The sequence below is a fragment of the Mugil cephalus genome, chromosome 2, assembly GCF_022458985.1.
Source record: "Mugil cephalus isolate CIBA_MC_2020 chromosome 2, CIBA_Mcephalus_1.1, whole genome shotgun sequence".
NCBI classification, from domain to species: Eukaryota; Metazoa; Chordata; class Actinopteri; order Mugiliformes; family Mugilidae; genus Mugil; species Mugil cephalus.
In genome coordinates this window covers 23403338-23421953 of record NC_061771.1, presented here as the reverse complement: position 1 = coordinate 23421953, position 18616 = coordinate 23403338, and the positions used below count along the sequence as shown (strand labels likewise).

At 40.2% G+C, this 18616-nt stretch overlaps 2 protein-coding genes across 7 annotated transcripts in view; one reads left to right on the top strand and one right to left on the bottom strand.

Moving 5' to 3' along the window:
* The window catches only part of camk2d2 (calcium/calmodulin-dependent protein kinase (CaM kinase) II delta 2), a 36703-nt gene extending 29772 nt beyond the window's left edge, over positions 1-6931 (top strand). For 2 of the 6 annotated variants that reach the window (XM_047575284.1, XM_047575292.1), the window contains exons 16-21: positions 630-728; positions 1185-1205; positions 1628-1703; positions 1816-1910; positions 2866-3094; positions 5249-6931. In XM_047575284.1, coding sequence (XP_047431240.1) covers positions 630-728; positions 1185-1205; positions 1628-1703; positions 1816-1910; positions 2866-3094; positions 5249-5252 — 524 coding nt within the window. In that variant the 3' untranslated portion in view covers positions 5253-6931. Of the gene's footprint in view, positions 1-629; positions 729-1184; positions 1206-1627; positions 1704-1815; positions 1911-2865; positions 3099-5248 lie in introns of those variants that run through there. The other 4 variants (XM_047575309.1, XM_047575300.1, XM_047575327.1 and 1 more) reach the window with 3 other exon arrangements.
* Positions 6932-9225: 2294 nt separating this feature from the next.
* Positions 9226-18616, bottom strand: part of ank2a (ankyrin 2a, neuronal) — a 74744-nt gene continuing 65353 nt past the window's right edge. Inside the window, exons 46-52 of the mRNA XM_047576158.1 lie at positions 13988-15481; positions 13423-13512; positions 12941-13024; positions 12656-12793; positions 12393-12566; positions 12142-12233; positions 9226-11160 (exon numbers count right to left, since the gene is read on the bottom strand). Coding sequence (XP_047432114.1) covers positions 10947-11160; positions 12142-12233; positions 12393-12566; positions 12656-12793; positions 12941-13024; positions 13423-13512; positions 13988-15481 — 2286 coding nt within the window. The 3' untranslated portion in view covers positions 9226-10946. The remainder of the gene's footprint in view (positions 11161-12141; positions 12234-12392; positions 12567-12655; positions 12794-12940; positions 13025-13422; positions 13513-13987; positions 15482-18616) is intronic.

Genomic DNA, 18616 nt, shown 5'->3' with positions numbered 1-18616 from the left:
TCCGAATGACTGTTATGGGGTTGTGGTTTTGTTAGGAGCGCCCGCGAGCGTTGCCCAACTCCTCACTAAGTAATTTAAAACGGAAGAGGCCACTTGGATGAGTGTGCAAATGTCTTCCAGAAACCTGCCATTCCAGTCGCTCTTGGTTTCAGCTTTGTTTTCTTTTGGATGTACCACGACCTGGATGACTTAAAACCTTCAGAGACAGATTTCATCATTTCCAGTCACTTCTTAGCACTGTGTATTTTTCTTCATTCCGTATGGTTAAGCAGCTGATTGCAAGCTAACTACTGCAATTTCACATCTTACGGTCGACTCCTCGTGCAAAATGCAGTCCGTCCTGTTGATTTTCTGTCACCCTCAGCTGCATCTTGATCCCAGATAGTGCCTGAGTTTAATGTTGGAGCCGGTGAACAGGACTCTTTTTCTGCGCACCGACATCTTATGTTTTCATTACTATTAAATGTTTCCCCTTTCTACCCTTTTCTTCCCCCTTCCCGCTCTTTTGAGAATACCATTTTGTTTCCCGTGATTCCTATTCTTCCATACATGCTTATCTTTGTTACATTTTTCACCCAACGCACACACTTGGCACCCAATCACGCACCCATCCATGCAACCTCTGTCAGCCCTTCATCTGGGCAGCTTAGTGAAGGGCGTGTTGAGTTCTAAGAGCCGCTCCTCACAGATGTCTGAGTCAAGACAGACTCCCACCTCCTCAGTTCAGAGTAAGTCCCTCCGCAACGGGGGAGATGTCCTGTGTTGTATACCTCATGTTACTCAGTCTTCACTGTAGTGTGTAGTGATCTCTCATAGCAAAGTGTCAGCCGCTATTTTTTCCTAATGTTGGACAACAGGGCGATCACCGACTGTCCCTTCTCTAGTGAGATTAAACCTGTGTCTTAAGTATTTCCGACGGATTTAATCCTCTTTTAATCAAAGACGATTCTCTGCTGAATATTCATGTCGTGTAGATTCAGATGCTGTTCTCTCACTCCTTTCCATTTGCGCTCTGTTCTGATTTACCACGAACACAGTGTCACACAGTAAAGAGCTGACTCACATACGGACATACAGTGTTGTAGCTTTTGTATGTGAAAGACCTATCTTGTGTGCAGTATTTATTTTGTTATTTAGCATGTCTTTTGTTGCACAAATTAAGTAATTTTTTCAATATCCCCCAGCCTGCACCAATAACAATAAAGGTAACTGTCAACATTATTTTAGTCCAAAAATGCCTCTTTAGCAAATCCTTGCATCTGAGCATTGGTTTGTCTTTGTTCATTTTGAGCTTTGTTGGGTGAAAGAAAGCGTGTCATCCTGCATTTTCCTGCCTGATATCACTATTAGTCATGGGAGGCTTTTTTCTTGCTTTGCCACTGTGAAGACATGAAATATATATATATATAAATATATATATAAAAAACTCTTCAAACTCTTCATGCCATTTTGAGTGCCTCCCATTTCTAATAACTTTGAAAGTCCTGCAAATTTTGTAGACTAGAATCCATTCGAAGCTCTCAAGATTTTCTTTATCTGCAATGAGACCAACATTTGCCTGAAATGAAGTGACGCCACGGTTCTGACATCAGCTCACTCGACGGTGTTCTGTGATGTTGTGTTGTAGCTCGCAAACAGGAAATTATTAAAGTCACTGAGCAGTTGATTGAGTCTATCAACAATGGGGACTTCGAGGCCTACGCGTAAGTTTGCTTCTGTCCACGTTTAATCGGCCACATCTAACTGAATATAAGCGTCGTCTTTCTGCTTTGCTCATCGTGCTTTCGATTTTTTCTTTGTTTTCTGGTTGAACAGGAAGATTTGTGACCCTGGTCTGACTTCCTTTGAGCCCGAGGCCCTGGGAAACCTCGTGGAAGGTCATGACTTCCATCGCTTTTATTTTGAGAATGGTAAGAACATTATTTGAAAAGATGATAATAAAAATAACAATTGATAACATCTGTGAAATGAAAATCTATGCTCGCTTCCCTGCAAGTGAAAGCAGACAAAAGTTTTCCCAGATGTTGAAGTTCCCTCTCGGCGATACTGGTAGAAAGAATGATCAATTGTGCATTGCTCTTGTCTGTTTTGCTTACTTTCCCCGTGAACTCTTACTGTAATTAACAGAAGGATAAACAGACTCTTACAATGGCGCGGTGGTCTGAAGGATCTAATGAGTGTGTCTCAACATATAATGGGGAGAACTTGAAGTTTTGGATTGGAAAGTAGAAATAAATGAAAACAATTACGCTTTAACTGTGACAGTTCTTGGAATACGCAGCATGTTCCTGATTTGAACTTGGAAGAAGTCATAGGTGTATGTGAAACATGCTGATTAGTCAAAGCTGAGAAGGTGTGGCAGCATACCTAAAGACGTCTGCTTAATTACTGGAAGTAAAGTGCCAGTTTTAAAAGGTAAGCACGCCCCCCCCCCCACTGACAGGAAAAGTGGTGTGGTGAGTGTTCCAGAAAGTGAATATAGATGGATCAATAGAGGGTTTGGGCTAAATATCAATACTGTATCTAGTTGTATCAGTTTACACTTTGTGTCTGCTGCCTCGCTACAAGGGCAGCGACCAACCTTGGGGCAAAAATGCACTGGTGAATAATGTCTGCTATAAATTGCAGAATGTTCTGAGTCTGGGTAAAAATAGTTCAGATAAACCAGATATGTCCCAGAAACCTCAATCACTTGGGAAGCCTGCGCTTGTCCACTGTCCAACATCAACAAATGGGGACTTCAGTTCTCCTGCTTTTCGCACCAACTCCAAAGAGCCGCATGCGGCCTCCGCATGCAGCTGTGTGAGATTAAAATAGCAATAAACAATTCTTACGAAATCCTCTCCCTGTCTTTCTCATTTGCAGCACTGTCCAAAGGGAATAAGCCGGTGCACACCATCCTCTTGAACCCGCACGTGCATCTTATTGGGGAAAATGCAGCGTGCATTGCCTACATTCGGCTGACCCAGTACATGGACGGTGGCGGCATGCCTCGCACCATGCAGTCCGAGGAGACCCGTGTGTGGCACCGCCGCGATGGAAAGTGGCAGAACATTCACTTCCATCGTTCCGGCTCACCCAGCATCCCCTCCCAGTAAGAGGCAGTAAGAAGTACACGGCGGAAATAAAAGCCTGCCCTCGAATTGGTTTCGTTTATGACCTTGCTTCAGTGACGCTGTCAGCTGGCTACGTTTAGATGGAAAGGATTTCTTCAGCTCAGTTGAAATCATTCTGAGTAGAGATTAAAGTAATAATGTTTCTGTCCGTTGCTCCATGTAGGGCATGTAGGTCTTCAATAGGGGGTCCGTGACCCCTAGGGGGTCTGCGGAGGTGCTAAGTTCCTCCCTGGCCAGTCTGTTAAGATTGACATAGTTAGTTCTGTTTGGACTATCATTTAGATTTTTTTTTTTTTTTGTGAAATACTAGTGTCCATGTAAACGTGCCAGGAGCAACTGAGAATAAACATATAAATAAAATGCTAGACTTTTTATTGTTAATTAAAACACACAGTGAACACACAATATGGAATTATGGAATTAATCCAAATTTCCTTGTTCCTTTAAAAAAAGGATGTAATGTAAATGTATTAGGTTTTATATTAGTATAAGAGGCCCTTAAATCTCCAACTTCTCCAGCTGCTTTATGTTTAGCTCTATACGTGACACAGTAGCCTCATGACTTGCTATTCTTAGCCAGCGAGAGCTCCAGAGGGCCACTGCAGCAGAGGTGTCAACGTGATAAAAAAAAAAAAAAAATGGCAGTCAGTGACAAGATGGGTGAAGAGCACTAACAAGTCACCATACAGTGTTTTATTAGTATTTGAAATAGTGTTATAAACACAAAAAGGAACCCCACAAAACTTTCCAATTTATTACACGACAGAAATGACAATAGAAGGCTGTTGGGCGGGCCACAATAGACATGAATGGTGCATGCCACTCACACCATCGACTCAATTCTTGCTACAGTCGCGATGAGGACACGCGAACAGAACAAAAGTTAGTCGGAAATGTAAACAAGTTCTGCAGTCTGCTGTAAGGGGCATAAGAAGAATGAGTCAAATGTCCTTCTCACAGTGTACTGGTTCTAGCACTGGGTGGAGCATGCAACAAGTTGGAACTCATGCACAGTTAACGGTCATGGCTTTCCTGCTAGTGTGTGTACACACACACACTAAAAAACTTGTCATTCAAGTGTAACATCAGTTTTAAGCCAGGGGAGCACAGCTGCTAGGCATCTGTCGGTGGCAAGAAGAAGAAGCGACAAGGGGCTAACAATTTTATCTAAATAACAACTAGGTAACTTAATTTGGGAAATGAAAAATGCGCAATGAAAGCATGAGGCCTTCGGCAGGATTTACATTCTTGTTGAAAAACAAGAGCAAAGCCCCAACCCTCTTTACTCTTCCATCCAAGCTTTGCACTCTAGCACAGGTAGGCGCCAGAGGACTTTGCGGGAGGCGCAGCGTTAGAAAAAATAAACATCTGGTTAGCTAACTAACCTGCATGCGAGGGCCAAAATTAGTCGATTTTTAGTAGGAGAGGACAGAGAGTCTGGTGCTATCCCTCAGGTGGTTCTTCTTCCGGCTCCGTTTACCTTCTTCTTCTTCTGCGACCATCTTCTTTGGATGTTTTTGTTACGGGGTCTTATGGCAGCGCAGCGGTTGTGGAGCATGCGCATGCGCGTTGTTGTGTTAAACGCCGATTAAGGTGTATATATGGCCGAGAAAATCAATTTCCAGTCGTATTATCTGTCTTAGTCGGATAAGGAGAACTCTGATATTAGTCGGAGTAATGCGTTTACGTGAACTGAAGTGTCCAGTTAGAGTCGGATTAAGGCAATAGTTCGGGTTTTTCACATGCATGTTAATGAGTTATCTACAAGGAAGTGTATGCGACCATGTAAATTCCACCGTCATATTGAAACTAAGCACCAAAGTTTAAAGACCAAGCGTGCATAGCTGACTTAGGGGATCCTCACTATCCCACACCCTGCTTTAGCATAAAGGGAAACCCATTTACCAACTAAATACTGCTTTTTATATAAATAAGTCTTTATTCCATAACATTCATACTGTAGGCAGGCTAAAAATGACACCTGTATGTAACCACCGTCCATAAATGACACCTGAGCTCTGTGTGCTCACATATTCTGTGAATAACTGTTATTTATGCATAAAATGTGTGAACTTGTCTCGTCTCATATCTTTGCTCTCTCTTTGTTCTCTCTTCCTCTTTTTTTTTTGCAGTTAATGGAGTATCTACGTGTCGCCAGGAAAAACAAAGCAAAACAAAACAAAAAAAAAATAATCCCATCAGCAAATCTAGCGGGGCAGTCTACTAGCCAACCCATGACTGCCCTTTGACCTTTGACCGTCCTCTAAGGATATGACATCGCACAGGACACAAGTATTATTACATTTTACTGTTATGGCATTTTATTAATGGACGTCATTCGAAAAAACCACCGCCGGGTGACTGCACACCGTATTTGGACATTACGAAACAAGCATATTGAGACCTTTCTTTGTTTTCTTTTCTTTTTTTCGTTTGTTTTTTAAGATGTTTTGGTATGCCTTTTAAATATAAAATAGAGATGTTTAAAAATCGACTATTGTAACCTCTCCCGAAAAATTAGTTCTGTATTTTTATGTGTATTTATGTGTGTGCAATTCAAAAAAAAAAAAAACATTTGAAAGAATCAGAATGTTAAAATTGAGCTTGCTTTAGTTCTGGTGATGTATATACATTGTGATTGTTGATAAAAAAACAAAAAACAAAAACAAAACACTGAAATTGCTATTCTTGCTATCAGAGGACTTAAGAGTTTACGTAAAATCCAGTTTATGAGCTACATTTATGTTTGCTATGAGCTAAGTCATACTGTTTAAATTGTCAGATTTCAACCTATAGTACTAATTTAAATGTAAAGAAAAGCAGAGCAGCTTACACTTTGCATTGAGTTGTTTGCCTTTATATCAGTGAAATAAGAAATAAGAGAATGTAGCATATATGTAATATATGAAAATCCAAGACTATTGTGTAGTGCATGGTGGGGGGAGGGAGGGGGCTGTTATCGTGAGTAAGATCATATGAAACTATAATATCTTCTGTTTGCTTTGTCGATCACTGACCCGTTGGTTTGCATTTGTTAATGTTGTGCATCAGTCCTGTCCCAGATGTTTCTAATGTCCTCCCGTATCATGGAACTGTTAAAAAACAAAACAAACAAAAAAAAAAAAACTCCAGTGCTACTATCAAAATGTCATATCTAAGAGGAGGGAGAATAAACCCCCCCTGCCCCCCCGGTTGCCGAAGCACCCCTTTGACCATTTTGTATAATAATGAGAAGAAAAACAAGCTCATTTTTCATAATGTTTGTACTCGTATTGTATGACCGTACGTAAGGTTTCTGTTGTCATTTTGTTCTTGTCATACCAGCGTGTTTGTTTGCCAGCTGCAGAGAGAAGGTGCAGGTGATGAAGATGGAGCAAAGGCACAAGAGTCTCAAATAAATAACCTGGCAGTTGGGACTGGAGCGTCTGGAAGCGCCACAGACTCGAAATACGTTGCAGTCTGGGAAGAGTGTGGTGCAAAGAAAGTGAGGTGCGAGAGTGGGTGGAGTCTGAGAATGAGAAGCGGACTTGAATAAATGTTTGGATGTCTTCCTTGGCGATGAGTGCTTCTGCTGCCCCGCGGTCTTTGCCACCGCGGGACGATGAGTGTCCTCGTCATCCCTACCGTTTGGTCTTTTCAGTTGGTCTGTCTCTTCTTTTTGAAAGGGGAAAATATGTTAAACATTTCTTTTGATGAAACGTATGATGTCAATGCAATGCACCACTCCTTATATGGTGTGTGTACCTGTTGCCAGCATGGCAATGGATGGCTTAACATGTTTAAGAAATAAATAAATCAGCTACAAGGTGTGGTAATGGATGAGTTGTATTTGTGTCTCTGGAGAGGAGCTGCTGCTATTAGACTAGATTCCTCCCCCCTCATTCAGCATCAGCTCTGCAAGATGCTCAGTAAAAACGATAAAAACTATTCAGGAAAACGGCATAAACGTTAGTATAAATATGAATTAAACGATGCGACTGGAATAGAAAATGTGGCTATGGAATATACAGTTATATATATGCAGCCATTTGTGTGAGACTTGGAAGTTAATCACTGCAAAGATTTTCAAGTGACCTTTGAATTCAATCCTAATGCATACCACTAGGTCATCATGTAGTGTGTATCTTCAGCACATATATTAACATTTTTTGTCAACAGAAAATTTCTAACTTAAAGGCGACATCTTGTGGACACGAGTAGGAACTACAGATTTCAGAATATACTTGTCTCTTACCTACTTCCCTGAACGCTGCCATGGACATTATAAAAGTGTAAATACAGCAAGTAAAATTGGATTCCAGCCCACAATATCAAAGGACAGAAATGAATAAACCCTTGTAGACAGGTACAGCGGGTAAAATAAGTATTGAACACATACACACACAAACATATTTCTAAAGGTTCTATTCACATGAAGGTTTCACCAGGTGTTGGTAACAACCAAAGTAATCCATACATAGAAAGAAACCAAAAAAAATTCAGAAAATAAGTCATGTGCAATAATGTAAAATAACAGAGGGAAAAAAGCATTGAACACGCTTACTGATATTTAATACTTTGTAGAAAAGCCTTTGTTGGTAATGAAGCTTCCAGACGCCTCCTGTATGGAGAAACTAGTCGCATGCATGCACCCTCGTTTCATCTTCATCATTCTGGTAGACGGCAGCAGATTTTTCTCAAGAACGTCTTGGTACATTTTTCCATTCATCCTCCCTTCAGTTATATGAAGTTTGCCTGCACCACAATGTTCCTACATCCAAACTTCACTGTCGGTGTGGTGTTTTTGGGGTGATGTGTGGTGCATTTTGTCCTCCAGACATGGTGTGTGTTACGGCATCCAAAGGGTTCAATTGTGCTCTCATCTGACCAGACTATGTTCTCCCAGTATTTTACAGGCTTGTCCAAATGATGTGCAGCAAACTTTAAACGTGCGTCAACATGCTTTTTCTTCAGAAATGGAGTCTAGCATGGTGAGTGTGCATACAGGCCATAATATTCTTACCACTTCCCGATTATGGCCCCAGCAGCGCTCACTGGAACATTCAGAAGTTTAGAAATCCGTCTGTGACCAATGTCATCAGAATGTTTTTGCAACAATAAGGTTGCAAAGGTCTTGAGAAAGTGCTTAGCTTTTACCCATCCTGAGATGTTCCTTGTGTAACATGTTGTTAATGACACACTTTTATAGGCCGTCAGTTTGAACTGAACCAGCTGGTATTCATTTGCACTGAGGAGGGGCAGGATGGCTTCTGATCACTGACAGATTTCAGCTGGTGTCTTGGCTCTCCGTTGCTTTTTCCACCTCCCTGTCTGCGTGTGTTCAATACCTTTTCCCTCTATCATTTCACATTATTACGCACAACTTAATTTGTTTTGGTTTCTTTCTATGTGTGGATAACTTGGGTTGTTACCAACACCTGGTGAAAAATTCATGTGAATAGGGCCTTTAGAAAAAGTTTACTATGAAAAACTGTGATGTGCTCAATACGTATTTTACCTGCTGTGAATGTAATGATTGCTTCTCTGTCTTTCTGGCAGTACCTCCAGGAACGATGCCCCCCCACCCACCCCCCACTGTATTTCGTTGTTTTTCACCAAACAATAACAATAAAACTTCTCATTCTCTTAAACAGACTGACTCTTTTTTTTTTTTTTTTATTTGACCTACTTTGGGATTTTAGTAATACGTAATATGTTTAAACAGTCAAAAGAAAAATCCTCACACATAAACTTTGTCAGGGCTACTTACAGCCTTGTTCATATGAAGTGAAGCACATGGACAAACATCTAGTCTGATCTTCTTAATAAATATGGGGATTTGTAGCCATATGAAATTATTTATTATTATTATTATTTTTTTTTGGAAATCCTGGATTTAACAAACTTTCAAAATACTTAATTTACTTAACTTTTGGTTATTTGTTACTTTGTGTAACTTTTAATTACTTTTAGTTACTTTTTTATTTTGCTCATTTTGTACTTTTTGTTGCTTTTATTACTTTTCATTTCCCTTTGCTACATTTTTTATTTTTCTTATATTTTGTTGCTTTAAGCACTTTTCAGCTGGAGATCCACCCAGTCTCAGTATTCAAGACAGGACAAGATGAAATTAGATGCAATACTGTACATTTGTAGATTTTTATTGTCTACCAGTCATAGATACACTGCAGCCATTTTGTTTTTGGGGATTCTGATACAGTAACACATGCCCTTATAGATATTTATTTATTTATATATGTATATATATATATATGCATTGTATATGTATAGAACTGTCATCATCACAGAAAAGGGATGCTGAGTCTTTAAATTAAAAGCATACCTGTCACAGTGAACTTTCACTAATTTGCATTTTACATTTTTCTAAATCACAAAGTGAAATAAATACATTGCATGTTGTAGATACAAACAGTAGCGATGCTTTGAGCTGTGGGTAGTAGTACTTATAATCTGTCACGCTTGTGTCTGGTGCATCATTGTCTTGTATTTTTCAGCCGTCCCCCCCAAAAAACGAGGCTATCCTGTCTTAAGCTTTACCGTACCTCATGTCATGTGCACAAGAAAAACTAAAAAAAAAGCAACACAAAAAAAAAACCCAAAACAAAGCATGGAGGCGTTTCCTCCTGACATTCAGGAGTGCAATAATAATAACAAACTTTTCATTTTCTTCGCAGGCAGAATCTTGCACGCGCTCATTCACTCACAAACATGTCAACATGACTGCCAACCCTTTATGTAAAGTTTAAATAAAACAATTTGGAACTGATCACACTGCCACGAAAGCAAATCAAATTCTCGTAAATCAAAAAAAGAAAATAAATAAAAACAACTAAACTCTAAAATAAGACATCTTAAAACTGTTTAATCTAAAGGTAATTCTCACCAAACTCTCTTAAAAACAGCAGTCGACACATGCACAGACGCACACTTCGGCCTCACACACACACAATCGCCCCCAATCACATGAAAAGACGTACGCAGACGGGAAACGAAAAGGCAGGCGGACAATCCATAGGACGACGAAGCAGTCAAAGCTAAGACCAAACTGGCAGATGTTGATTAGTCATGCCTGTTCTACTTCACATGGGTGATTATTAATTCCTAGGCTACAGATGTCAGTAATGTTTAGAATATAGATAATACATCATTTCCAAAGACAGATTACACATAGCCTACATGAAACACAACAGCAGCAGTTAAATTCAGTGTCGATACAGTCTTATTTCCTGTCTGTGACATCTTAAACACCTGAATCGAGAAAAACAAAAAAACAAAAAGCAGAGAGGCTTAGTACAGCGAGCGAGAGTGTTGTTCAGAATCACACATCTGAGATACTTGTGAGAGGCAGTGCAACGTGAAATATTGTCTTTCAGTCCGAGCACCCGCTCAGACAGCGGTGCCAGTGTTTCGTAGGCAAAGTGCTCTTTACCTTCAGGAGGTTTGTGTGTTAGTTGAAGTTGTGAATAGTGTTTTTTCTTTTGTTTGTTTTCTAAGTTCTACCACAGGATCAAGACAAAACTTATCAGACAATTCTGACATGGAAAGTAAAATGAATCAGGAAAACAACAGAAGGCTTTCTTTGGTCACAAAAAAAAAGAAAAAAAAAAAGGCAAAGCAACATCAGAACATGAAAAGAAAATCGTGAGCACGTAGTAGCAGCCAGGGAAGAAAACTCAGGATCATCTTCCCGGACTTAAACGGGGAAGACTGTGGTAGTTTCGAGGTGCCGCGGTGCACACTGGGATTGCATGTGGCTAATGCATAGGAGTAGCAGGGACTTTAGCGTGGGCGGAGCCAGTGAGTGGTGGGAGAGAGTGATAAGTCATTCTTCTACTCCTCCTCCTCCTCCTCCTCTTCGTCCTCCTCATCATCCTCCTTTTCTTCTTCATAGTAGCGGTGAAAGAGCTGGTGGAGATGCTGCTGGAGACCATGGGGCTTTAACCCTTTTCTGGGGCTGTCCACTCTCTCTAGAAGGACCCGTTTATGCTGCCCAGCTCCCTTCACCACTGTTCGTCTGAGGGTGCGATCATTACGCACGTGGGCCCTAAAAACGGAGCACGGACAACAACAGTTTAGTGTCTTAAAAAAAAAAAAAATAAAAAAAATAATGCACTTCCAGCTCTGTCCAAGTTAAAGGAAGATATTATGTGAAAGAAACAAACCACACATACCACGCAAGTATATAATGCTTTGTAAATCCAACATTCGGTTGTGATCACATACACACAAACTTCATTACTTTGTCACTGCAGAAACCTCAAATTGTAATGGCAAAGGCATGCTATTAACAACGTTTTCATGTCGTTTTTTTTACTCTCAACATTTCTCTATATTTATTCATATTTATTATTTTCTTTGTAATTGCTTTCTGTTTTCCAAACCTCCTGTTTGGAATAAACCATCACCAGTGTTGGCCACAGTTACCTTGAAAAAAGTAATCTGATTAGTGATTATTCTTCTAAAAAGTGACTTGGCTTAGTAACTAAGTTAGATTGCAGTTTACAGCATTTCCTCTACAACACACTGCCCGACCAACTTCTTCAACTCTCCCCAACTTACTGGTTTTGCTCCAAACCCTTTAACACACAGTAATTTCTTTAAGTAATTTAAATGTGATTACGCATTAGATTACTCATTACTGGAAAAAAAAGTGGTCAGCTTAGAGTAAGAGACTGTCACAGAAATATCTGTTGATTTCTATTCCTGAAACTAGATTTGTGTCACTTTGTCCCCTGTGTAGCTCCTTAATTACGTGTAATATTCAAGGTTATCTGACACTCTCAAAACATGATGCTACCAAGTAGCATATCAAAAACAATAGGACTTTGATGTAGCAAATAAATAATGTGTGCCAACAGCAATCGGCCCCTTGTTTAATTGCACGCGCAAAAAAGCACATCACTACGTTAGGAATATTAGTCAGTGTTAGTACATGTCATTTAAATTCAGTCATTGTAAAAAAAGAAAAAAAAAACACACTCTCCAAATAGTAGCAGCAACACAACGGCGCACAGCCCTCACACACCTCCTCACCACCGTTCCATCCCCTTTCACAGTCTCACTCTCTACCACATGAGGGAGCTCTGTGCTGCTAACGCCACTTAAATAACCTATTGCCTGGTGGCATGAGAAGGGAGAAGACTGTTTTTATCTCATTTAGTTGTGAAAACAGAAACGGGAGACTTCATACGCAAATGCAAGGAGTTGTTCCTAAACTGTTTTTTTTTTTTTTTTGAGTGTGTGCTTGTGCTTGTGTTAGGCTGGTTGTTGACAAACCTGCTTGAAGTCGTCTTGTGCAGATGGGAGGTCAGAGGCCAAAGACGGATCACCGTGGTGTGTCACTGTCCTTTCACCCTCCACCACCGTTGTCCTTTCGGTCTGACTGACCTTAAGCCCGTCAACTTTCTGCTGCGTCGATGATGAGAAACCTTCACATTCAGTAAATGTTACCTAGATGAGAAAGAAAAGTATTTCACACTGTCAAAAGGAGAATTTAAATTTAAATGAATGAAAACACACATGGTATGCAGTATACACACCTCTGTGTGGTCTCCCTCACTCTTCACTACAGTTCGTTTGACCACTTTGGAGTACCCATCTCCCTCTGCCGTGGCTCCTTCCGGTGACGTCTCTTTACCATCCTCAGAAACACACTTACGGATAACTGTACGGGTAACCTGGGTAAGATAATGCATTCAAAGGACCATTTTAAAAACCGGAGGTCTTGTTGTACAGCCACATATTTATTTCCCTCAGCATTACTGACCAGCTTGAATACTACTATGTGATATGTGCATGTGCCTCTATACAGAATCCTGCTTTACCTTTTTGACAACTATGTGTCCATTTTCATCCTCGTACTTTTCTTCCGTCACTGACTGAGAGGGGAAATCGGGCATTTCATCGGCCTATGAGAGAAGACGAGACAAACATTGGTCAGCAGAGCCAACTCGTGATTCTCCTTAATTCTCCACGCCAGTCGCCGTGCATGTTACAAAGACGGACAAAGGACACAAAAGTTGCATTTCTGCAGAGGTAATGGGGAGGCAAACTCGCAAGTTCAGGGTGATGTCAAATAAAACAACAAAGAAGTGTTCACAGCAGCATAAAAACACACCTCCACAGGGTTCAGCCATCTATGCAAATCAAGTGGTAGGTTATCAAATTGATCTTCAAACACACATTTTCTGGTAAACTGAAGGTTGTTAGACAGTAAACACGGTTGTTGACCAGTGATTATTTATCCTGGTTAAGACGTAAACTCCATGCTAATTTAAAACACCATCAATCGTGCTAAAAGGGATACCTGAATGACAACTCTCCTTCGCACTACTCTGGTGGTCAAAATTTCATCGTCTGAACTTTCTGACATTGATCCAAGCTCTGCGACGATCTCCTGACCAAGCAACACAAATCCATCAAGATGTAACGAATGACAATATTTGAATGCTATGATTGCAGCAAGGCAAGCAAAACAGCAGAGTGATATGGTGCACTTTCCAATGTGTTGTATGTATTTTTCTACGTTACACTGAAAGGTGCAACATGGCAGTCTTTAACTTTAAAAAACATCTGGAAAAGATGCCATGCTTTCACTTAATTAAAAAAAAATAACGTTGCTTATCACAAAGGTTCATATAACAAAACGATACGTGAAGTGAGTAACGCTGATTGTCTACAGGGAGCAAAGTGACATGCTAAGTTAGGATTGGTTAATACTGAAATCAAAGCAAAATGAGGGTTTCAAGGCGTTTCAGATCCCATTCATGTGGCCAGAGGGTTAGCAGTCATTCCTCTCTGAGGGAAATACAGTATTCAGTGAAGCTCAGCTCTGGTAAAGACTTGCAGGTGTTTAACGAATCCAATCTTACCCTTGTTAGAGATTTATCAGTATGGTCACACGCTTCCGTTTGCCTGACAGGGGGCAGTTGTGAAGCCTCACACAAACTGAATTCTTCATCGGATGCGTCTGAGTAGTGTTCATCGCTTTCTTCCCGTAACTGATACAGAGGCTCTTGGACAAAAGAAGCGTCCTCATAGTCTTCACTTCCAGAAGACAACAGCACCTTTTCTGACATAATAGGATGGCCAATGCGATCCTGGGGCAGACCTCCACTCGAACCAGTTTGTGTCACAGACTCATCAAGTTCAGTCTCAGAGAGATCTGATGCAGCTTGCTTACAGTCAAAGAAAGGCTCCGTGTCAGAATATTCAGCCCCACTATGCACAACCTCTGCGTATTCTGGAGGTTTGGTACAGATCTCTGCATATCCAGGTGGAATGCAGTTGTCCTCATCAGAGGCTGACAAAGTCGTTTCAGTTTTATGTTTGACTGCAGGAGACTGAGAGGGAAGGCATTCATAATCCCAATTTTCCGAACGCTCTCCACTGGATCGTGGCCCAGCTTCATACGAAGATACTTCCAAGTTCCCTAAGGAGTGGTTTGGCATCAGTTCATCAAAGCTAAAACATCTTGCAGTCGTAACTGTCTCAGGAGTTAAATCAGAAAGAGACTGAGAAGAATATTCTTCATTCTCACTGATTTCAACATAGGTGGCTTCCTGTGAATGGAGATGTTGTTCTTGGATAATCTGTAATGGTGTTTCTCCTGTCACACTCTTTGAGTCTTTAAATGTTGTAGCTGATTTGTGTCCTCCTTGACTTTGGCTGTCTTTATGAATATCAAGGCTTGATGGTGTACTAGTGTCAGAAGTACTTGTAACATCATTATTGGCAGAGAATGCCCCAGGTTCAACTTGAATGGACGTCTGGAAATGTTCTGGTTCTGTGACCACTACACTTGCCTTGTTATCTTCTGGAAGCGGTACAACAGGTGAAACACTGACCTCAGGAGTATCAGTATTTTCTGTAAGACATTGATTTTCAAGCTCTTCAAATTCAGAAATTTGATCTTCTTCAGAGCTAAATTCTGACAAGGGTACATCAAGTGTTACTGGTCTAGATGTAGGCTTCATGTCCTCCAGATCTGAGACAAGCTGGTCAATCTGAGGGAACGGAGACTCTGGTGATGATGGTATAGAGTCTGGGGACATGATGGTGAGAACATCCGGACTTTCTGCTTGATGTAGTGAATCTGGGCTTGATTTAGGTAACTTTGAATCTTCCCTTTCTTCAGGAAATAATTCTTTTTGATCTTGCAGTGAGCTACTGGTCACTGTGATGTCTTGTGCTTTACTTTGATCAAAGGTCCCTAGAATTGGTAAGTCTAGATTTTCTGTGGGAAGTTTGCTCGAATCGTGCGCCATGGATGGGGTCTCAGTTGGAAACACCTGACTCGGTCCTAAATCAACATTTTTTTGTTCTGAAGTTTGTGAAACATTTGTCTTGGAAGATGCACCTGATACCTGAAAGAAATGATACAATGGAATGGCAAATTACAAATAAATGCAATGTGTGGGTTATTTGGTGACAAAAATAAGGCTTCAATGAAACATGCATTTGTCAAGGACAAGTCGTCGCTTCTAAACATGATAGTAGTGACTCAAATGAATAAATTCATTTGTAGCCCACATGTGTACCTGTCATTATAATTAACATATTATAAAGAGATGACATATCTAATAAGTATATGATCAAGATGAAAAATACTGATAGCCACATTGTCACTGACAATACAAGATTATTCACTAATACACATTAACAGCAGGGCTCAAATGACCTTCAGGATTTGTTGTAACATATGGATGTGTGTTATTTTACATTCAGTGCATGCTTGCTGCCATCTTAATGTAAAGCCAGAAAGCATTGCACTTTCCTCAAAAATGCAAAACCCACCAGTTTACAATATGTGTCACACTTAAATGTTAATGCTTTCTGCTTTTTGCAACTCAGTTCAGCTTATATTGGCCAGTGTGCAGTTATTAAACATTGTAGGCGCCACTTGAGTGGTACTTAATGACTATGTGATCTTTTTGATGTTTGCTATCAAAGTACTGGAAGCGTGTGCCTTGCAAGCAGCAAGTCAAACATAAAACACAGTACATGCATGTACTGTATGTCACTTGGTTTAGACTTTTATAGATTTTTAGCACTCTTGCAATTTATGCTACAGTAAGTTACCATCGTAGAAGTCATTTTGATTAGTTTAGCTTCACTAAAGAATCATTCCGTCTGCTCTGATGCAAACATGCCACAACGGGACAGCAAAGCCTTTGTTAATAGTAGAAGCCTGAGGAATAGTTCCACGTTCACACCTTTTTGCCACTGCATTCACTGATTAGCAAGAGCTTGGGCTGTCTTACCGAACACCATGGAACGTTTCTCTTGTTCTTGGTCATGGATTTTCTTTTCATGTTCTTGGGAAACCAAATCTTGGGCATGTCATCTTTACTGACTGTGAGTCATGGTATGTCCATTTATGTTCATATAGTCTTCATAGTCTTCATTATTTGTCCTTATTTGTTTGGGGATTGCTTGTTTTAACAACATAATCCAGCCAGGCAGCATTATATTATGGTGACTTGTTTTTTTCTCCCAACAGATGGCATGTGACTCAACTGTACAAAACTGACCAAAGCCATTTGTCATTTGTGAGGTGTGGGTCGTCTTCCAGCAGTTTCCAGTTTGTTATTTTTTGATAAAATCTGTTGAATCTGTTACTGTAAGTTCTCGAGAGGGAGATGAGTGAATAATTCTGTAATGGTTTGGATCCTGGTATTATGCTTTCTGAAGGGCAAGATTTTGCTGAAGTACATTACTGTACTGTACATTTTCATCTTATTACAGACATACTAGGGCTTACAATCTATACAGAAATTTTCTGATCTCAGTTATTTGAACTAATGGCAATTATTGTGCATAACCGTTATAATTCCAAAAAAACAAAAACAAAAACAAAACAAAACAAAACAAAAAATTCTATTCCAAGTGGTTTCCTTCTATTTGAAGCTTGAGTGGACCTGTTACACTGTTGTGTGTTCTTGTTTAACCTTTTTAACCAAACATATTTTGATAAGCATTTATTGACACTGACTTAATAAATTTAGTTGCATGGAAAGCCCAGTGACTTGCAGCAATGCAACATGATTTACAGCAAAAAAGGGGTGGTCTAAGACATTAATACTATAGTTTTGAAAAATCTTCTACAGATCCACCATCCTACCAAATGTGCTAAAGAGCAACAGCAGCACTTCCACAAAACAACAGACTCATTTAAATGATCTTATCAAACATTAAAACATGAATCATTATGATATCAGTAAAGCACTGTGATACGGTTCGTGATTTTACTTCTGGGATTTCATTCTTTGAGATAGATGGGGGACTGAACTTATATGATAACTTTGGATCCATCATGGAGATGTAATATGTAAGGTTACAGTACAAAAACTAAAATAAATAATCAAAAATACAATAAAATCATCAAAACTATGAGTCTAAAGTAGGCTGTTTCACACAGATATATAGGAATCAGAACGGCATACAGGTGAGAATCATTAGATTCATCTGATTGAGGTATAAATTTTCTGTTCTCCTCTTTGTATGCTTACTGTATCAAAATAATTCTTCTGATAATGACAATGCATGATTAAATGTCTTGAGTGAATTCAGGCGATGGTGGTTCACAACAAGAACACTGTCCTTTATAAAGTGGGTCATATAGATGGGAAATTAGGTTGTTAGGAAGAGGATTTGGTCTCATCCTGTACTCCTTCGAAAATGATATTTCCTCCGAATGACATGACAAGATGTCAGAAGAAACCGTTTTAAGCTGGGTGCAATTATACAAGGACTCATGTTTTGAAGTATAATTTTCAGAAGGAATAGTTGTATGACCATGAAAAATGTCTGCATATGTATGAGGACTTGCAGTGAATAGCACTTGGGCTGAAGATAGTGATGCACCCAAGGACTTGGTCTCAGCCCTTGAAGCAAATGAATCTGGTGAATCTGGTCTGTGGTGGTCAAACATTTCGTCAAGGCAAAATTCAAAGTCCTCACCATCTGACATCGCGGACAAGGGTGACAGCGATCTATTTCCAGAATATTGTAAATAGTAGTCACAGTGTTGAGAGGTTGTCTGAGCAAATGTAATATTGGGCGCTGCCAAAGAGCAATGTTCAACTGCTGCCACAGATTCTGGCGAGGATGCTCTTAAGTCTGCCAGCCAGTCATGCAAAAGAGAAACGTCGTCCACAAAAGACAGCGATTCTGGTGTTGATGCCCTGCTGCTAAATAGCTTGTCCAGTTCAAAGTCTGATAAAACTGACTGTGGAGATACTGGTCTGGCCACGTCAAAAAGAATTTCCAGGCAAAAGTCTGTACCTTCCCAGTCCGATAATGCTGATTCTGGTGTAAATGACCTGTATCCTGTCAATTCCACATTGCAATCAATATGGAAGACCTGAACTGAGGAACAGGTGAGTCAGGAGAAAGGGGCCTAAGTTCACTTTGAGAGTCCACCGACTCAGGAGACTGCGGCCTTAACTCTGCCAACACATCGTCTGTTATGGGGGAAGTACACTCCTCGTCTGATGACA